General features: G+C 42.5%; 1 protein-coding gene across 1 annotated transcript; it reads right to left on the minus strand.

Moving 5' to 3' along the window:
- Positions 1 to 1,579: 1,579 nt before the first annotated feature.
- Positions 1,580 to 2,950, minus strand: LOC308091633 (extracellular calcium-sensing receptor-like; the record flags this gene model as incomplete). The annotated part of the gene is made up of 3 exons (XM_080437295.1): positions 1,580 to 2,493; positions 2,604 to 2,727; positions 2,819 to 2,950. The coding sequence occupies 3 exons, from the start codon at positions 2,948 to 2,950 to the stop codon at positions 1,580 to 1,582; spliced, it is 1,170 nt and encodes a 389-aa protein (XP_080293421.1).
- Positions 2,951 to 22,338: the final 19,388 nt, after the last annotated feature.

The raw sequence follows: 22,338 nt of genomic DNA on the forward strand, positions 1-22,338 counted from the left end.
GCACAGGTCTCCGCCAGGTCAGGTAGGTTATTGTGGGCCAGCAATGTTCAGAATTTGCCATCAGGATGGAATATGAAAAATCGGACGGAATCATCTTGATCACTTGACTATAGAGATAATGTGTACTGATTTGCATGATGTTTGGACAAAATGTGTAATATAAAAAATAAATTGGCCTCCTGGTGGCGCTATAATAGGGCAATGTTAAAAGGGTGGTGTTTGTTCTTCAACGTAGTGCGAAAGACGTGCAAAGTTCCACCGCAATCGATTTGCGGCATTTTGTTCAAAACGGGCCACTCCTGCAAACCTTAGATGTCAATGTTAGCCAATCAGGATGGAATATGAAAAATTAAACAGATCCATCTTGATCACATGACTATAGAGATCATGTGTACCGATTTGCGTGAAATTTGGATAAAATCTGAAGGCTTAATCTCAAAATATGTGTTTTACATAAGTCGGCCTCCTGGTGGCGCTATCAAAGGCTAATGTGAAAAATGCAGGGCAGATGTTTTTCCTTGGCCTCAAGGGAGTATGCGTGCAAAGTTTCACGCAGATCGGTTTAGTTACAGTTAAAAGTGCAATTTGGCCTTTTATAGCGCCACCATGAGGCTGATTGGAAAATTCCTCGGCCTAGTGGGAATGTGCGTGTGAAATTTCACAGAAATCGCAAGCTGCAAGCTGTGATTTGAGGCATTTAGTTCAAAATGGACCAATCCTGCAAACTTTGGAAGCCAACCATAGGCAATGAGGATGGAATATGGGAAATCGGACAGATTTGTGTTGATCACATGACTATAGAGATACTGTGTACCGATTTGCATGACGTTTGGATAAAATCTGTAGGAGTAATGTAAAAAAAAGGGTTTTGCACAAATCGGCCTCCTGGTGGCGCTATAACAGGCCCATGTGAAAAAATTGGGGCAGAGGTTCTGAATTGGCATCCAGGGAGTGTGTGTGCACAGTTTCGGAGCGACCGGGCCAACGGTGCCAGAGATTAGCTGGTAACACACAGACAGGACACACGGACGGACGGACACACGGACACACGGACGGACGGACAGGGGCGAAAACATACTCTCTCGCCATGCCTTTCGGCCTGGCGGAGACAATAAAAAAAAGTAAAAATGAATGTCATAGAACGTAGAAAACTGAATATATTAGTAACAAGGTGATCAGCAATCAAATATATCCATATAAACATATTGCTATAAAATACACATCTTCTTCTTTAAGCTACTTCCCATCGGCGTCGCCACAGCGGATCATCTGTTTCCATCTGATTATGTTCTCTGCATCTTCCTCTGTCACTCCAGCCACCTGCATGTCCTCTCTCAGTGAATCCATAAACCTCCTCTTTGGCCTTCCTCTTCTCCTCTTACCTGGCAGCTCCATCTTCAATATCATTTTCCCAATGTACCCCTCATCTCTCCTCTGCACATGCCCAAACCATATCAAGCCTCTCTTGTTTGATCCCCAAACCTTCTAAACTCAGCTGATCCTCTAATGTGGTCATTTCTGATTCTGTCAATCCTGGATCAGCATTGCTCTAAAATGTATTATCATTGAATTTCTGCTTCTATGTCTTGGTGGCACCTCGACCCATGATGGACTTCTTAGTGTTCCTCTCAGGTTTCAAAAGGATTATATAACACTTTGGTCCAAACAGTGCCACCAAAAGGCCAAAACTAGATGCTAAAATAGCAAATACCTCCACTACATCTGCATATTTGCCTGGAGAGCTGATATATGCTGGGATGAAGGCTATCCACACGGCACAGAAGATCAACATGCTGAATGTGATTAGCTTGGCTTCATTGAAGTTGTCTGGAAGATTCCTTGCCATGAATGCTAGGACGAAGCTGAGGAGTGCCAGTAAACCAACATAACCTAGTAACACTGCGAAACCAACTGTTGATCCCACATTACACTCATAGACTATCTTATCACTGCTGTATTGTGTGTTTTTATGAGGAGTTGGTGAGGCAGACAAAAGCCAAGCTGTGCAGATTATTGCCTGGATGGAAGTAAGAGCCAGAACTGTTCCTCTCTGCTGCATCGCGCTGAAGAACTTCATGATGTCTGCACCTCCAGGCTTGGAAGCTTCGAACACAGCCAACACCACCACAGTCTTTACCAGGATACACGAGACACACAGCACAAAGCTGATCCCAAATACTGCATGCCTCAGTTGACAAGTCCAGAGCCTGGGACGGCCAATGAACAGAAGTGAGCACAGGAAACACAGTTTGAGTGACAGCAAAAGTTGGAAGCTGAGTTCTGAGTTGTTGGCGCGTACCATGGGTGTGTCTCGGTGATAGATGAAGATTCCCAGGACAATGGCACAGATAAGTGTGCCTAGCAATGAGATGGTTGTTAAGGAGATACCCAGGGCCTCATGGAAGGAGAGGAACTCCACGCTCTTAGGGACACAGTGGTCACGCTGGGGACTGGACCAATAGTCTTCTGGACAACTGGTGCACTCTGTAGAGTCTAATAAAGAGGGCTAGGTTAAAGGGGAAGACAGGTACAGTAGGCTATCACTGTTAATGTGTTACTTACATAATACATAATATACAGGTACATACATAATGTAAACCTACCAGTCTCATTGCTGATCTCTCCCTCAGAACAAGCAATGCAGTCAAAGCAGCAGACAGGTTTTCCTTTCCTTCTGGCCACACGGGTTCCAGGGGAACAGCTCTCACTGCACACTGACCGAAGTGGCTAAAGAGGAAAGTAACAATGATCAGTTTCAGTCTAAACTAAAATTCACATCATGAGCTCAACATGAATCATTTTAGAAAGCCAAAGTGACCTTGTTGGTTTCAAAGTTCCAGAAGATTCTGTCTTCATCAAGGATGAGTTCTTCATCTCCTGAGGCTGACGTCTTGTACACACCTACATCGTGAATCTTTGTGCTTCCATCAGGGAGCCACGCCCAGTTCATGATATCACAGATTGGTGAGGCATCACTGTTCTCATCAAATGATACTTGATCACCAAATGATGTGGTGAAGTTGATCTTTTCCACGTAATACACAAGCTAAAAATGGTGATGAACAAAAATATAAAGAGCAAGAGAAAATAAATTGATACTGATTGTTTCCATCAACCATTTTTTGGGGCATTTTTGACAATTACAGTGGTGGATTTGCGAGCTTTATCGGGGAAAAAATGCACAAATGGGGGATGGAAACACTTGCTGAATAGGTTTTGAGGTAGAAAGCATTGAACTTGCATGACTAATAACTATAGGCCTACTTAGTTATAATACTAGGCTACTATTATACAAGCTATCAACTGTTCAAAATCAATAATTAGAAGCCACATCGGGTTTAATAACCAAACACATTTCCCAACGCATTTTGGCCTATACGCCCACGGGCGGGGGCTGACGGACAGATCGGTGAACCAGTAGGATCAACAAAGAATAAATTCAGATGATAACATTTGGCTAATGAATGAATACCGTAATTTCGTGGACACGTTCTATAAAGTACACTTAATATAAGATCTTAATAAGATCATCTCTCATCATAATATTCACCTTCATGAATGAGTTTAATGTGTGCAACTTGGGGCTCAATCCTATATTAAAATTGCCTAGTGGGCGGGCGGGGACATGCCTTGGCACAAACACTGTTCAGGGTTCTGCCATGACAATGGTCACACCAGTGGCCACGTTAGGTCTTGGGTGCCGAAGGTGCACGATTGCTCCAATCCGCACCAAACTTGGCACTAACACTGTTCAGGGGTCTGCCATGACAATAGTCACACCAGGGGCCACGTCTGTACAGCAGTGTTTCAGCTGCCTGTGTCTAACATTTCAAATGGCCATAACTCGGTGACCATTGCTCTGATAAGCGCAATATAGGACTGGAATTGAAGGCCGCATAGAAGCCTTCAAATCTAGTTAATTTAAGTCCCACACTTATTCTGTGATTATGTTTGTCCTCAAATGTAGAAGCTAATACATATATCCATTTTAGAAATCATTTTGGGTTTATTTTCAATCAAGGAGACAAGGACCAAGGTAAACTGTGGGCAAATTTGCTTCATATTTTCGAAACATTTTATGGAAACCTAGTTACTGACATGGACTGTTCATTATTAATTACATTCTTGCGGTATTTACAACACAATTTAAACATGAATATTTTGTCCCAACCTTATGTGCATTGGGGAATATGTCCCAGCACAGAATAAGTATACCCCACCCCCAAAATAAATAAATAAATACAAAACAAACAAAAAAACAAACAAATAAAGAAAAACATTAGTAAGCATTTACTGCAGGCAATACATATTATTATACATTACTATGAAACAAGTATTATTATAGTTTCATCCTAGTATGTCAATCTTTTGTCATTTGTACCAATGTCATATTCATTATTTTTCCAAATTAAATCCATCTAGAAATTCTAGAAAACTCTTGTATTAATATCATACCTGCCATGGCTGTATTGTCTGCAAACTGGCACAGCTGTGCCCACTGAAAGGCCCTCTTCCTGGCACACATTGCAACATGTCATGGAGGGCATGGGCCAGAATATACACAGCCTTGTACACATTATACTCTATCCTGAGGTTAAACACGTCCAAAAGTGTAGTTTCTGCTGTTCCTAGGTCCTCTTGTCCAGTACACACCCTTCCACCAGCATCCACCCACTCTGACGGAAGGGGTGAAAATTTACACTGAAATGCGTGCTCCCAAAACTGCCTCACCTGAAGGAACAAGATTAAGTTTTAAACAGAAATATAGTACCTCGTGGATAATTAAAAAACAGACTGAAATCATATCAGATTGAAATTGCAGTGCAGCAACAGATTGTTTCAGAAGATGGCTCCACAGTCACAAGGCCACTAGCCTCGATCCCCAGGCTTTGATTGATTGAAATTTTTATTAGGCAAAAGAATGTAAAACAACACAGTTACATTTATAATGCTTTTGTCTAAAAGGTCCGGCCAAAAAAGTCCTTGCGGACTTGTTTCCGTTGGGGTCCTTGAGTTAATTTCATAGACATATATAGTAGCAACCAAACAGTTCAAAAATCAACATATAAATACAGATAATACAGAAAAAGTACCACTATGTACAAAAAAAGCATTTAAAAATATATGTACAAAAAGAAAGGGGGGGGGGAAGCATGGAAAAATAAAAAATTATATACAAAAAAAGCATGAGGAAATACAAAATATGTACAAAAAGAGGAGGGGGGGGGGGGGGTCGTCTGTCTACAGGGAAACTGGTACTAGCTCCTCTTTCGGCCTCCAGAAAGATGGGTTTTTAGGGCTGTTTTGAATGAGCCCAGCGAACTGCATTTTTTGAGGGATGGGGTTAGACTATTCCATTCCTTGGTGGCTGTGCTATAGAAGGAGAATTTGCCCATGTTTGTTTTATGGGTGGGTGGTACCAGATTGTTGTTTACGCTCCCTCTAGTTTCGTGGCTGTGGGTGTCACTAACTTTTTCGAGGTATTTATACAGATATGCGGGTATAGAGGGCATATCGGGCAAATCTGCATTTACAATTTTGAAGACCAGACCCATTTTTAGTTGTTTAACCCTGTCTTCCACCCTGAGCCAGCCTAGGCTGGCAAAGTGAATGGGAGAGAGAGGCTTTTATTTTTTAGTTTTGCTCAAAAATAAGCGCCTGGACCAGCCTGTTGACGTTCCTGGAATAGGAAGTGTTTCATTTCCCCAACCAACCAGAGTGCAGTGGGCGTCGCTCCAAATGTTGTGACGTCAGGGCTCTCAATGCTGCACATTGGGGAGGAGGAGGGGCACGGGCGGGGGCTGACGGACAGATCGGTGAACCAGTAGGATCACATTTTTCACCGGAGATTTTGAACCCGCTCCTCTAGACATGATATCAGACTCGCTAGGGCAGTCTACAAGGCCACTGGCAGTAGACTGCTAAAGAGGCTTCTTCTGCGGGACTCTCAGACTCTTGAACGAACTAGCCAAAGTAAACATTGAGAAACGCTAATGATCCCCACTCCCAAGCCCGGAAAGTATGTACCTGCACCGAAGGTTTTAACAATAAAGATCACCTTCAACGTTGATATTAAACAAAAGACTCACTATCATATTTCTGTTGCTGTCGTCAAGGGCCTTTTCAGGGTGTATTTTCAACAAGAATTCCTTGAGCCCTGCTATCTCTCCACGACGGAGTGCAACACCGAGGGTGCCTCTCAGGTAGGGCATGAAGCGAGGAATCTGGTCGTTTGAGTCTAGTATGAATTCTGCAGCAGTTATCCACTGCATACCTGCCACCTTCTGCTTTACCACCTGTTGATTGTGATCAACAATAATAATAATAATAATAATAATAATAATAATAAGGGTAATAATAATAATAATAATAATAATAATAATAATAATAATAATAAGGGTAATAATAATAATAATAATAATAATAATAATAATAATAATAATAATACAATCATCTGTAAACTATCAAGACAAATGCAATCAAACAAGGGAACCAGGGGACCTGGTACTGCCAGACCCCTAGTGGTTGAAATCTGAATGGCCGGAAATCTGAATGGTTTCTAAACTACGTCACGCTAAGCTTGGCCAATCAAAAAGAGGGACATGTAAGAAAATGTTTTCGTCCATATATGGACGAAAACGATAGCAAAAGGGGACCGACAAAGCCTCATGTAGGCCTGACCCCCTGGGTCTGGCAATAAAATTCGAATAATATTTTAGTAATGAATGTGTGAATGTCAATATAACTCATTTCAGATTCCTTATAAATTAACATGGATCATAACCCCAACCTCGTCCATGAGTTTAATCGCACGGCTCCCATAGTCAATGACAACGACCACACGAGCTGTGGATTTCTTCATCACAGAGACGATCCTCTGGAGTTCAGCAGGGTCACTGTCCCAGGGAAGAACCTCCAAATACGCCAGGCAACCCCAACCAGACTGAGCCAGCTCAGACTGGAAGATTTGGGCTGCATCCTGACCATAGGCATCATCACTATACAGAAATCCTACCCAGGTCCACCCGAACCGTCTCATAATCTGGAGCATAGCTCGCACCTGATTGGATAAAGAATGGAGGGATAAGTGCTTAAACTAGATTATTCACATAGTGGTAAATCATTTACCTTTAGTAGCTGAATTTCCCTGCGGGATCAATAAAGGTCTGTCTCTGTACATCACTGAATCTAATAATTGTCTTTTGATGCTGTCAACAGCAGTGGTGGAAAGTAACGAAGTACATTTACTTAAGTACTGTACTTAAGTAAAATTATTTGTACTCTACTTTTATTATTATTATTTATTATTTCCAATTTCAAATATTTTTACTTCCACTCCATTACATCTCAGAGGCAAATATTGTACTTTTACTCCACTACAATTATTTGAAACCTTTAGTTACTAGTTACTTTTCAGATATAAATTATGATATCATAAAACATACATTAATCACTTTAGCCCTATTTTATACATAGGCCATTTGAAAATAGCCGATCCACAAGCTCACAATGCGTCGCATCACAACTTTTACTTTTGGTACTTTAAGTATAATTTGATGCCAATACTTTTGTACTTTTACTCAAGTCAATTTTGAATTCTGGACTTTAACTTGTAACAGAGTATTTCTATATTGCAGTATTGGTACTTTTACTTAAGTAAAGAATTTGAGTACTTTTTCCACCACTGGTCAACAGAGACCTTAGGCTCCAGCAGTAAAATAAGCAAATTAGAGGTGACATGCAATATCAATTACACTCACTAGAGGAAGGTGTTTGTCAAGTGTGTGGAACATGTAGTACTTAGTTCACCTGAATGGTATTACTTATGATTGTTCTAAAGAAGGAAGGGTACTGATTCCGGTCACTCAGACAGGAGCACATGGCAATGTAACTTATCTGAAAAAGACACAAAACATCTGTTCTGTAATATACACATGTTTTAATTCTTTCTTTTTGACGAATTCCCCCTGCAAGCAAAGCATGTGAGTGGAGTGAGGACTGACAAGGCTGATCTCATGCTCCAGTTAACCTGTCACTCTGCTCAACACCATTCACTTCTCACCTAGATGTACCCCGCTCTGCTAAACACTCAATGATATAAATAAATAAATACATACATTTATACATACATACATACATGCAAAATACATACATACATGCCATCCAAATGCATACATGCCATCCTGGCATGCCATCCTGCATGCATACATACATACGGGGTCATACATACATACATGCTATCCACAACTTGTGTAACCAGGGCAGGAATTTCACAGTGGCAACGACAGCCATGGCCCTCGTTGCCCCTCGAAAAATGTGATGCCCCACGGCTACAGTGGCCTTATTGCCCCCACTGCCCAAGCTGATTTCATCGTTTTCTCCTCAGCGCTATCTTCCTGTCAATATGTTTTTTTAGGCACCCTGGCACCCATGTCTGTGTTTGAGATTCTGAATTCCTATTGGACAACATCAAGTGAAACGCTGCACATATAACCAGTGGTAGGTTTGATTTCGAGCCCGATACAAATTGCGCGCAACTTAAATACCTCTAAATACTCACAACAAGTTGCGTTTGAGCTTGTAGAGCTAATGTGTTTAGTTCTGCTGTTTGGTTGATTTTTTAGTCCTCCTGTATAAGGGGTGTTTTTAACCTCATTTTAGAAATGACTTTAGTGCTGTGTTATTATTAGTTTAGTATTATTATTTATGATGCAATATTACACCAAGTAATAAGTAGGGGTCACATTCAAATACAAATCTGAAACCCCAATCCTGCACCTGCCTCAGTGGTGTGCCTCGCTAGTGACTAGACTTTCAGCCCCAACTTTCAATCCCGCTGCCACACTATTTTTCCGACAGCCGCGGACAATTTGTTAGGACAAGGTTAGGTTTAGGTATAGTTTTTGTGAGGTTAGGATTAGGGTTAAGGTTAGGTTTAGGTATACTTTCGCCACTATAGGCATAATTTTGCCACTGTAGGCATAATTTCGCCACTGTAATTTCGCCACTGTAGGCATAATTTCGCCACTGTAGGCTCTAGGCATAGTTCCAAGTCTCAGAAGGCACACCTGCCAATCAAACTGACTACTAGCCAATCACAGCGCGTCCTTTCCGGGACTTGTCAGAAACGAGTTGTATAACAATATAACGCAACCACAAGAGCAGCCTGACTCAGGGCCTTGCCTCTCAGGTCCAGGATGAATCGAACCTGGTGCATCGCACTAAATCTGCCTGCTCCACTAACATGCTCTGCTTGCAAGTAATGTTCTATGTCTTTTAAGCTTTAAAAATACAATGTGCATTGAACATCATATTATATATGATAAACAACCAAATCACATCATTATCAATAGATGGTAAAAGCGGCTTCAAGTAGTAAACTTACCAGGGGAACTCTGTACAAACCTAATACACTGGAGGTGGCAATAGAATTTTCTGAGGAATCGGCACCCACAATTCCGAGCACTGGAGGAGAGCCAACACAGCTCTTATCCAATTGGAACTGTTCCTCTCTCCCACTGATCAATGACAACGCTGCACGGAATGCAAGCCCAAGCGTGAAACAGGTATCATAGATACTATACCCCAGAGTGACATTGGGGAGCAGCCTGGGGTTTCTGTTGATCTCTGTGACGGCAAAAGCCATGGTTTGGGCCCATCTGAACGCATCAATGTTGAAACTAAGACAAAGAAATGCCACTTTAACCTTGCATAATTTATCTTTGCAGAAATATACAACATCAACTAATCCTATGGTACCGTACATAAAAATAAAAAAAAAAGGTCCCTGTTCTCTTGCTTGCTATTGTATCTGTTAGACCATGGGTGGGAAACTTTGATGATGGATACACTAAATTACCACACTCACTCAGGAGGGCCACATACTGTCGGGCAATTCTATGTCACACAAAAGTAGCAAAAATATCAAATCTACAAGCTCAAAACGCGTTGCGCTGTGACGTATTTTGAGCTTGTAGATCTGCTATTTTTGGATTGGAATTCTGAAAAGTTACATTTGTATTTAATTTCAAATGCATTTACTTATACTTATGTTAACTTTATGAACTTAAATACAAATACATTGGACATAAAAAAGACAATGGAATTTTAATACTAGTCATTAAGCTACTACTACTGTAGACTGAGGTAATTAAAGCGGGTCATGTTTGCAATTGTAACAGCTGAAATCAATAATATATCAGTATTCCGATATTAACCTGCGGGCCGCATTAAGTGAATGTGGGGGCCGCATGTGGCCCCCGGGCCGCTAGTTACCCATGTATGTGTTAGACTCACCCATAGCAAATGGGCTCATGTTGCTCTGAGGTGAAAGACAGATCAGGGAACACAGAGGAGGAGTGGATATCCAACAGGCCACCCAGAACCAAGTCCCCAGGCTTGTAAAATCTGTAGAGATTAAACTGTGCCTGTAACTCACAAGAAGAGGAAGATGAGGAAGACAAAGGAGAGGAGTAAGAGAACAATATCAAAAATGAAAGCAGGTGTATGTCTAGAGAACCCCTCATGTCTATCCTGCTCTGTCTATAACCCCCTCCCCCCTTCTCTAAACCCATTGTCCAGTTGCTACGTTTTATACCCAGTGCTGTGCCATCCCCTGTGCCACCTTATGGCATTACGTAATCTCTCACAACGCCCAGCAGAGCAGAGGCAGCAGTGGAGGCCGGGCTTAATTTACACACTAATTAAACAATAAACAATACATGTCCTGTAATGTGTATCATGACACTATACAAATGGTTATGTACATAAAGTTATTATTATTATTGTCTCCGCCAGGCCATGGCCATGGCGAGAGAGTATGTTTTGCACCCTGTCCGTCCGTGTGTCCGTGTGTCCGTCTGTCCGTGTGTCCTTCTGTCTGTAAACAGCTAATCTCCGGCACCGTTGGCCCGGTCACTGCGAAACTGTGCACACACACTTCTTAGATGCCAATTCAGAGCCTCTGGCCTGTTATAGCGCCACATTGGCCTGTTATAGCGCCACCAGCAGGTCTAATTTAGTATAACACATTTTTGGAACAAAATGCCTCAAATCATGAATGCATGATTGTCTCAATAGTAATGTCTCAATAGTGCCCCTACCAAATTTCATATAGTATGAAGTGGTGGTTTTCACATTGGCCTGTTATAGCGCTACCAGGAGGACGATTTGTGCAAAAAACATTTTTGGATACTACTCCTACAGATTTTGTCCAAATATCACACAAATCTGTACACAGTATCTCTATAGTCATGTGATTAAGACAAATCTGTCCGATTTCCCATATTCCATCCTGATCGCCTAAGATTGGTTTCCAAAGTTTGCAGGATTCGTTCGTTTTGATCAAAATGCCTCAAATCATGAACGCAGCATGCAATTTCAGTGAAGTTTTGCACGCATATTCCCACTAGGCCGAGGAAGAAATGCCACCCTTTTCACATTGGCCTGTTATAGCGCCACCAGCAGGTCTAATTTAGCATGAAATATTTTTATAATAAAATGCCTCAAATCATGAATGCAGTGTCCGATTGCCGTGAAAGGCCTAAGAAGAAATGCAACCCTTTTCACATTGGCCTATTAAAGCGCCACCAGGAGGCCACAATAACCTACCTGATCTGGCGGAGACCTGTGCTCCGAGGAGCACTTTTTCTAGTTATTATTATTACATTTATTATTATTATTATTATTATTATTATTATTATTATTATTATTATTATTAATATTATTATTATCCATTATTATTTTATTTTCTAGATATTAATCTATGCACAAATAAATCTATTTGCTGGTTTGTAAAGCAGTGGATATAAGGATAAGGATAAGGATAGGGCCTGGGCGTGGCTTTCTGTTCTCGCAACTACCTTGCATTCAGAAGCGTCCAGACGTATTGGTTGGCAGACATCTCTGATTGCCTGGCAACAGCAGACTATACCCAGGTGGATACAAATTAAACAGGCAAAGGCAAGTATGTGTTTACCACTGATGACATGTGGCCCAGGGGTGATGAAATAGTGCAGGTGCGCTGTCGTACTAGGCCTGAAGCCAGGTCTATGCAGTGTCATAATACAATACAATATTGTATTAGGACTGTAGCCATGGTCTATTGTACAGTGCCATTGTACAGAGGGGGATGAACAACCATACATCAAAGTGGTTCTTACCCCAAATGTAGTTATGTATATGGAAATAAACTACAGTATTGCAAAGACCGGTGGGAAGGATCAGTATTGATCATGTTGTTTATAAGAACTCTTGTATCTGTGACGCTGCAGAACAACAAACCTACTGACTCGCATGAGGAAATGGAGAGGGGGGGCAACACCACAACTATCCCTCTCTACCACGCTGATACATACTCATTGATAACAACACATAACACATGAACCTGATGACAAATTAAACCCTATAAACACATTACATTGAACATACTAACAAAAAGATTTAGCACATTATACATAACAGATACAGCATGACCAGGCAGTCCTCCTCCACCACTAACATCCCGGGACGCTAAACAGCCCCCTTCTTAGTTGTTCTACTGACCCCTGTAACCCACTCACCCAACACAAAGACCACCTGTGATGTTCTACACGGAAACACAGACAAGGGCGAAAACATAGTCTTTGCCTCCCGGCCTGGCAAAGATTTTTTTTGTGCTATTTTATTAGGAAGTAAACCCGGACTGGATCCGTGGATCCGGATCTTCAACTAGTAAAATCAACATGAAATTGACATTTTTATTGTACCACACCCACACAACCCAAACCTCTACCAAAGTGCTCTAGCCCTTTGGGTCCCAGGGTTCAATACTGGGTCCCATTTTGTTTTCTCTGTACATCAATGACCTACCAGATGTGTGTCAAAATGTTCATGCCCAGATGTATGCAGATGATGTAGTCATTGTGTCATATGGTAGAGACTTGACAGAGGCTTCCTTAGTCCTGACATCTGTGCTGACCAGTGTTCAAGACTGGTTCTGATTCATGTCTGCTTTTAAACACCAACAAGACTGTGTGCTTGATGTTCACAAAGAGGCCAGTTAAAACAGTACTCTCTTGGAGTCATCATGGACTCAATCCTAACTTTTAAAAGTCACATCAAGAAGTGTCTCCAACATTGTCAACTTTAACTTTAACTAAACAAATTAGGAACAGTTGGAGCTATGTAACAGTTGGAGCCTTTAAACAGATATGTACCGTGTGTAAAATATGCTTTAGAAAGATCGACATGGATGGCCAGCACATGCACATTGGTTGGTAGTGTTATGAAACGTTCATAAAGATAATATTGATTTCAATCCTTTTGACCATGAAAATATCACACAAAGCAACTTTCACTCATTTAATCGAGCGGCCATCAAAACTAATGGCCGTAGACAATAATAGCTAAAGGGTTAATTTGCTAAATTTATACCTAATAGATTGTCAGCCCGCTACGCGGCCTTCAAACCTAGTCCTATGTTAACACATGCATTGCCAAGTGTTAATTAAGTATTTAATGATCAATTATTTAATCAATACACGAAAAAACAACAACATTGTAACCGTGATCGTCCATTCTGTAGTTATCGGCAGTTGAATATAGCTTGTTTTCACCAAAAACTGAATCTCGGAAAACAAATTGTAAAACCCATCCAATAGGAAATCAGGGGGGGTGGGACTTCAACAATTACAGCCTTTCCCATAAGACCACCCACCAATTTAAAAGCCTTTAGCATACTGGGAATTGCAGTTATGGGTGTTTAAACCCTAGCCAATAGGAACACAGAGTGGGCGGAGCTTAAGCAATTACAGCCTGTCCCTATTGGCCGTCTAAGAGCACCTACCAAGGTGAGGCCTTTAGCATGCTGGGAACTGGAGTAATGGCTGTTTAAAGCCCAGCCAACAGTAACGCAGCGGGGGTGAGGCTTAAGCAGTTACAGCCCGTCCCGATTGGCCGTCTATAAGCACTTACCAAGTTTGGGGCGTTTAACATGCTGGGAACTGGAGTTATGGCTGTTTAAACCCCAGCCAATAGGAACACAGAGGGGGCGGAGCAATGGTGCGCCTGTGAGACCCAGTGGTTCCTGGTGTGTCTATTGTGATGGCAGACCCCTGACCAGTGTTGGTGCCAGGTGTGGTGCGGATCGGAGCAAGGGTGCGCCTCGCAGGTCCACATGTTAAGTTTGTGATGTCCACCGTCCGCCCGCCCATCGTCTGTCCGCCCACCGTCCGTCCGTCCATCTGCCCATCCTCTAGGCAATTTTAATATAGGATAAGTAATTTCCCTCTTGCATTCCTGTATGACCCACAGAGAATGAAGAGGTGCACATTTGTATTGTCTTTATAGTATGTCTACGCTCCAGTCTTTAAGGGAGTGAAATCAACTTTTCACCAACATTTCTTTATGATAGATAATCCAGATCTCTGACTGGATTTAGTTTAATCTAACAGAAAACTGAATATTTTATACAAGGTGATCAGCAATTAAATCAATATATAAGAAAAGGCATTATCATTGAATTTCTTCTTCTATGTCTTGGCGCCACCACGACCCATAATGGATTTCTTAGTGTTTCTTTCAGGTTTCAAAAGCATTATATAACACTTTGGTCCAAACAGTGCCACCAAAAGGCCAAAACTAGATGCTAAAATAGCAAATACCTCCACTACATCTGCATATTTGCCAGGAGAGCTGATATATGCTGGGATGAAGGCTATCCACACAGCACAGAAGATCAACATGCTGAAAGTGATTAGCTTGGCTTCATTGAAGTTGTCTGGAAGATTCCTTGCCATGAATGCTAGGACAAAGCTGAGGAGTGCCAGTAAACCAATATAACCTAGTAACACTGCAAAACCAACTGTTGATCCCACTTCACACTCATAGACTATCTTATCACTGTAGTATTGTGTGTTTTTGTGAGGAGTTGGTGAGGCAGAAACAAGCCAGGTTATGCAGATTATTGCCTGGATGGAAGTAAGAGCCAAAACTGTTCCTCTTTGCTGCATTGCACCGAAAAACTTCATAATGTCTGCAGCTCCAGGCTTGGAGGCCTTGAACACAGCCAAAACCACCATAGTCTTTACCAGGATACACGAGACACACAGCACAAAGCTGATCCCAAACACTGCATGCCTCAGCTGACAAGTCCAGAGTCTGGGTTGTCCAATGAACAGAAGTGAGCACAGGAAACACAGTTTCAGTGACATCAGAATTTGGAAGCTGAGTTCTGAGTTGTTGGCGCGTACCATGGGTGTGTCTCGGTGATAGATAAAAATTCCCATGACAATGGCACAGGTAAGTGTGCCTAACAATGAGATGGTTGTCAAGGAGATACCCAGTTCCTCATGGAAGGAGAGGAACTCCACGCTCTTAGGGACACAGTGGTCACGCTGGGGATTGGACCAGAAGTCCTCTGGACAACTGGTGCAGTCTGTAGAGTCTAACAAAGGAGAGACGATTAAAGTGTGAAATTAACTTGAAAAAGTGATGACACAGATCTCTCAAGTACCCCCTAAATATATCAATATACATTTTTGATCATAATTAGGCACATTTGGTTTATAACTAGAATACCTGCACGATGTAGCTTGCTACCAGAGCCAAGTCTGCTGCTAACTAGTTAGCATGCCAGTGACAGGGACTCTGGAGCGTTACATATAGTCATGACACCTCAGTCATATATTATCAATAAAAACGGAATACCATTTTGTTAAGTGACATAAAGATTTGACTTAACCGGGAATTACACAGTGAGCGTAAGTAACGTAATTTGTTTCGCCAGTCAGTTTGGACATATATAACATTGACTGGTTCTGGACATCCAACACACTGGACTTCACTTGGTTTGGATTGGATTGGATGCTGGTTCCAGACCAGCAGTTCCCCACCCAGCAAGGCACCAGAACAGAAGAGATCTGGACCAAAACACAAACGTTTTATCCACCGTGAAACCCGGCCACAAAAGAGGAACATCTGTGTCTCAGAGCGACCAGGACCCACTACAGACACGGATTACCCGATAAACAAACATTTTTTATTCTCTGATGTCATGGTGTGTTGCCGAAGACATTGGATTAATGTTTTAAGGCTAGCTACAGCTGGTGAACTGGCCAAGACAGACACATCTAATGCATCATAGAACATAATCCCTAATCAGTGACCACAAGAACAACCCGATAAAAAATATTTAAATATATTAAACATAGTTTCTTATATAATAGCTTGAGGTAAAGAGCTCGGTTAACAAACGCCTGGCTTTCGAGGCTAGCTTGTTAGCATTTTAGTAATTTTTTAATACGTATTTATTATTTTAACATGACAACGCAACATTTTTGTCATGGTGTTTTAGTTAATACATTAGATTAATCTGTAAATCCATCTGGGATGTGTACATTGTGTCAGTAGATGGCATATTCTGGACGTCTGTACCGAGGATAGCTGGTAAGCATTTTAGGCGTCGTCTTTTCGTTCCTACAACCACAAATAAACATGGGGAAGCAGCATTTAGTTTTTATGCACCAGATATTTCGAACAAACTCCCAGAAAACTGCAGGTCCATGTTTTTAAAAACACAACTAAAGACCTTTCTGTTTGCTGCTGCCTTTAATTGAGTTATTTGTACCTTTTCTTTTCTCCTCTGCACTGTAACTGTATCTATTCATTTTAGCTTTTTGTTGTTTTATGCATCCTAATGTCCCTGTTTCAGGGCATTGTTTTGTATGTACTCTGTAATAGTGATGCTAATTACACTAACTAATGCTCACATATAGGGGCAACATGGTTTATAGAATTTATGCCTTATAAAACACTAGCAACTTGTTGTTCCTAACATACAATATCAAGGTTAAAACGCAGGATGGCAAACATACTATTATATAAACATAAAAAAGCAAGCCGCCACCGAGACCTCCAGGAGAAAGGCTGCAAGCCGCGAGCTCGAGTTCCACAGTAAGCCGGCAGACTGTGAGTGTCGACCGGCAGCAAGCCGCATCTCAAAGCTAGAGCGCTCTGCCGGACGGAAGGGCTGTTAGAGTGATGGAAGTACATCACAATGCTAACAACCTGTTTCCCTATTAATACTGCAAAAACGACCAAGTTGATTCTTTATAAATATAGTGTACATGTTGTTGTCATGTTCATTAATAAAGTAATGCTTTTACTTTCTAATGAGAGTGTAGAATCCTGCAATTCCCAACAGCATTTTACAGTGTATCTAATGTGTGTCACATGACAAACAATCCTTCAATGTCGTCATTCTGGCTCTGCCTTTTCTGGGGCGTTGGGAGGGATTTACGGAATCGGCACCTCCTTCTTCACGCAGCACTGAACATAGGGACCGTTACTATATAGTTGCATTAGCAAATATTTTCGCAACTATTAAACAATAAAAATTCTGACAAAGTAGAGGCCATCGTGTTACTCTGCCTTTAGAGGCACAGACAAGTACAGTATCAGCCTAAAGATAAGCTCCTGTATATGATGCAATGTAAACCTACCAGTCAAATTGCTGATCTCTCCTTCAGAACAAGCAATGCAGTCAAAGCAGCAGACAGGTTCTCCTTTCCTTCTGGCCAGACGGGTTCCAGGGGAACAGCTCTCACTGCACACTGACCGAAGTGGCTAAAGAGCAAAGTATACGGTCAGTTTGAGTCCAAACTAAATTACATTCACATCATGAGCTCAATAGCCAGCCAAAGTGACCTTTTTGGTTTCAAAGTTCCAGAAGATGCTGTCTTCATCAAGGATGAGTTCTTCATCTCCGGAGACTGACGTCTTGTACACACCTACATACTGAACCTTTGTGCTTCCATCAGGGAGCCACACCAAGTTCATGACATCACAGATTGGTGAGGCATCACTGTTATCTTCAAATGATACTTGATCACCAAATGATGTGGTGAAGTTGATCTTTTCCAGGTAATACACAAGCTAGAAAAGGTGATAAACAAAATTATGACATCATGTGCATTGGGGAAAGGGAGAAGGGCTTCTGTGTCCCAGCACAGAATATACCTCCCCCCAAAATAAATAAATAAATACTGCAGGCAATAAGTATAATTTATTATATATCACTATAAGAAAATTGTTAATACAGTTTAATACTAGTAGGTCTTGTGTTCTTGTATTGTTTGTATGTATGTACTGTGTATGTTACTAATGTTTTTGTATTGTTGCGTAACGTGTAATGTGTACTGTGGCTGTACTGTGTATGTTACTTGTGTCTTTGTAGTGTGACGTTAGTTACATGTTTTGTTTTGTACTGTAATGTATTTTAACGTATTGACTGTTAATTGTAAGAGGACCTCAACGGAAATAAGTCTCAGGACTTTCTTGTGTAATCCTCGAACTGCGGTGACCATGTGGTTTTGGCTTCTCAAATAAATCAAATCAAATCAAATCAAATCAAATCAAATCAAATCAAATCAAGTCAATCATTCGTGCTTTGCACCAATGCCATATTTACATAATATCCATTATCATTCATTATTAAATCCAACTAGAAGCTCTAAACTGTGTATTATTATCACACCTGCCATGGCTGGACTGTCTGCAAACTGGCACAGTTGTTCCCAGTGAAAGGCCCTCTTCCTGGCACACACTGCAACATGTCATGGAGGGCATGGGCGACAGCATACACAGCCTTGTACACAGTGACCTCTATTCTGAGGTCAGACACATCCAACAGGGTGGTTTCTGCCGTTCCTAGGTCCTCTTGTCCAGTACACACCCTTCCACCAGCATCCACCCACTCTGACGGAAGGGGTGCAAATTTACACTGAAATGTGTGCTCCCAAAACTGCCTCACCTGAAGAAACAAAATGAATATTTAATCAGAAATATGATACCTTGTAAATATTTTTGTGTGGTCCACCCATGTGACACCTAGTGTCATTCGTAGCATTATTCTGTTGACACCATCCAGAGCCCTTTACTGCTGGGCTGTGAGCGTCCATGTCTCGGCCTCATACAGCAGTACTAACTCCACTGTAGCTGTGGACAGCCACATCTTGAGGTCTTCTCCCATTTTCTCACACTCTCCTCATCCCATGCAGGGCATTCCAGGCAAGTAACCTCCCAACCTTCAGATCATGTTCCATACCCATAATTAGGGTTGGTGAAAGGGCCTTTCTGTGTGGAGTTTGCATGTTCTCCCCGTGTCTCCTAGGGTAGTTAATACCCTCACAAAAACATGTAGTAATCCTGGTCTCTATACCGCCTCCCCCATGACAGCCGGGGCGCCTGATGGAGGGGAAGGGAACTGGTTGGAATAACGTGTTCCTTCCACGCGCTACGTCCTACCGGGGAAACTCCCCCCTATCAGGTGACAGAAGGTCAGTTGGCTCTCATGCATTGAATGAGGCATGAGCTCGGCCCTGGTGGGGGGAGTGTAGCGCCCAGGATCACTTAGAAAATGGCCCGGTGGTGGTCCCGAGCCTGGGTTTATTGGGGATTAAAACTTGTGCCAAATCAAACGTGCAGACAACAAATAACTTTTCCATGCCGGATCAGTTGTGAACCTGACAACAACCGCTGTTTGTACTGTACAACAGGGTACAGGCGGAAACTATGCTACTGTTGGGCGGCGAAAGGAGGAGAGGTTGAAGGCAGTTTCGGAAGCACCTGGAGAAGAGGAAAGGTAAAAGGGTCAGACAGATTGTAGCCTCGGAAACCCATGCCTTTTTTTTTTCAAAAGAAAAAAAGCCTGGGGTAACCTTGCTGGAACGATGGTTTAGGAGTGGGAGTGAACCTTGTTATCTCCTAACCAATCAGAGTGCAGAGGGGCGTCGCTCAAAATTTGGTGACGTTCCGTGCACAGGCCTGGGGGGGAGGGGGGGAGGGGGGAGGGGAGGGGAGGCGGGGACATAGATTGGTGAAGCAATAGGAAGCGGCGCTGGTACCGAGCACAAGGCTTTGGATCCGCCCTTCAAGACCTTCGATAGGGCTGGCTCCTCCAGTCTAGACAGATTGATGAGCATGAAGCTGGACATAGAAGTGGTGATAATAAATGTTAGAAGACACCCAAGGGGGGGAGAGTGGTGATTGGAGCAGACCTCAGAGGAGGTGATGGGTAGGTAGGGTGTTATGGAGATAAATGAAGGACAGATGGTGGTGGAGTTTGCAAAAAAGGATGGAAATGGCTGCGGTGAACACCTATTTGAATAAGATTTAGACACACAGGATGATGTGTAAGAATGGAGGTAGGAACACACAGGTGGACTATATTCTATGTAGGAGGGCTAGCCTGAAAGAGGGCCCAGGGTGCTCGGTAGGATAACCCTAGAATGCAATCACAGGAAGGCAGTGAAGGCAGAGGAAAAAAAATAAACTCCTTTTCTTAACTCCATAAAATGGAGTTAAGAATGGCACTGGGGGGCAGTAAAGAGTTGCCAGATGACTTGGCAACTACTGCAGAAGTGGTAAAGGAGACAGCCAGGGCAAGAATCGGGGTATCTTCGGGACAGAGGACAAGGAGACCTGGTGGTGGAATGAGGGAGTACAGAAAGCATACAGAGGAAGAAGAAATTGGACAGCCAGAGAGATGAAGAAAGTAGGCAGGAGTACAAGGGGATGCAGGGTAAGGCAAAGAGATGTGGCTACGGAAAAGGAGTATGATTGGTTCAACACTAAGGAGAGAGAAAAGGACCTGTAGCGGTTGGCTAGACAGAGGGACACATATGGGAAGGATGTGAACAGGTTAAGGTAATAAAGGATAGAGAAGGGGATGTGAAAACAGTGTGTTGGGAAGGAGTACTTTGAGGCACTGATGCATAAAGAGAATGATAAAGAGAAGGGTGGATTAAGGGGGGGTAGTGAAGCAGAAAGTGAGGAGGATTGGGAAGGAGGAAATGAGGGCAGCTATGAATATGATGAAAAATGGGAAGGCAGTTGTTTTATCAGGGCAGTGGAGTTCCTCACTAGATTGTTCAACACAATCTTGGAAGGTGAGAGGATGCCTGAACAGTGGAGACATAGTATACTGGTACCGATTTTCTAGTAACTACAGAGGTATATGGCTAATGAGCGACAGCATGACACTATCGGAAAGAGTACACGGTGCGCACGTTAACCTTCCTTTGTGAAAGGGGCGGTCTCGGGCACCCAGACGCCGAGGATTCTGATTGGTCTGTGGGCGGTCGGGACCAGAGCCTACCAATGTAATGTTCTGTGGTTGGGACATACCCTTCCAATGTAAAACAGTTGATGTTTGGAAATCAGGCTCAAATGTTTTGTTTTTTTGTTTTTTTTAAACAAAAAGTTTCCAGGCCAAGGAAGTGTGGTATTGTATTAGGAAGTCAGGAGTGGCAGAGAAGTATGACAGATTGGTACTGGATACGTATGAGGACAGCGTGACAGCAGTGGTGTTTTGGTCGCTGCGCGGGACACCATGGCGTGTGGCCACTGGCCAGTATCTTTTCACGCGCAGGTACGGCACGGTACAGTGCACGCGTGTGCACCGTGACAGTGGTGAGGGGTGCGGACTGGTTCAAGGTGGGGGTGGGCCTACATCAAGCCCTTTCTTGTTTGCACTGGTAATGGACAGGTTGACAGATGCAGTCAGGCAGGAGGCCCAGTGGACTTTCATGCTCACGGATGACATTGTTATATGCAGTGAGACGAGAGTCTGGAAAGGTGGAGGCTTGCACTAGAGAGAAGATGAATGAAAGTCAGCAGGAGTAAGACAGAATATGTGTGCCAGAATGAGAGAGAGGACAGTGGAACAGTGAGGATGCAAGGAGTACAGGTGGCGAAGGTAAAGGAGTTTAAATACCTTTGGTCCAAAGTAATGGGGAGTGTGGAAGAGAGGCGAAGATGAGAGTACAGGCAGGGTGGAGCAGACGGAGGAAAGTGTCAGGAGTTACCTGTGACATGTATATGGATCGAGGGGTTTATGGATCCAGGTTTATGGATGCGGTAAGAGAGGACATGCAGGCACTGCCGGATTATCCATTGAGCTATTATTTAATTGTATTATTACTCTATTATTCTTTACATTTGTCATTCATGTGTATGATATTATGTACATAAACGACTGTCAATATGACTTTCAGTTACTTATTTCTCATTTAAAAACATCGCTGTTTTGCGTCTGGTTGCGCGTAACGTGACAGACAGTGGTGCATCAGACTGCGAGTTTGCGGTGGCTCGCAAGTTTATATGGACTTAACTTTCTCAAATTAGTGCAACTATTATCCTGTCCTCTTGGGGATATGCCTACAGTTGATTGTACTGAAACATGGGCTCACATCCGAAGCATCTATGCAACATGTGAAAACAGATCCAGATGGAAAAAAATAAACTCTTATATACCTGTACATAAAATAAAGATCACCTTGAACGTTGAAATTAAACAAA

This window comes from Gymnoscopelus braueri (genome assembly GCF_963280865.1).
Source record: "Gymnoscopelus braueri genome assembly, chromosome: 9".
Taxonomy (NCBI): Eukaryota; Metazoa; Chordata; class Actinopteri; order Myctophiformes; family Myctophidae; genus Gymnoscopelus; species Gymnoscopelus braueri.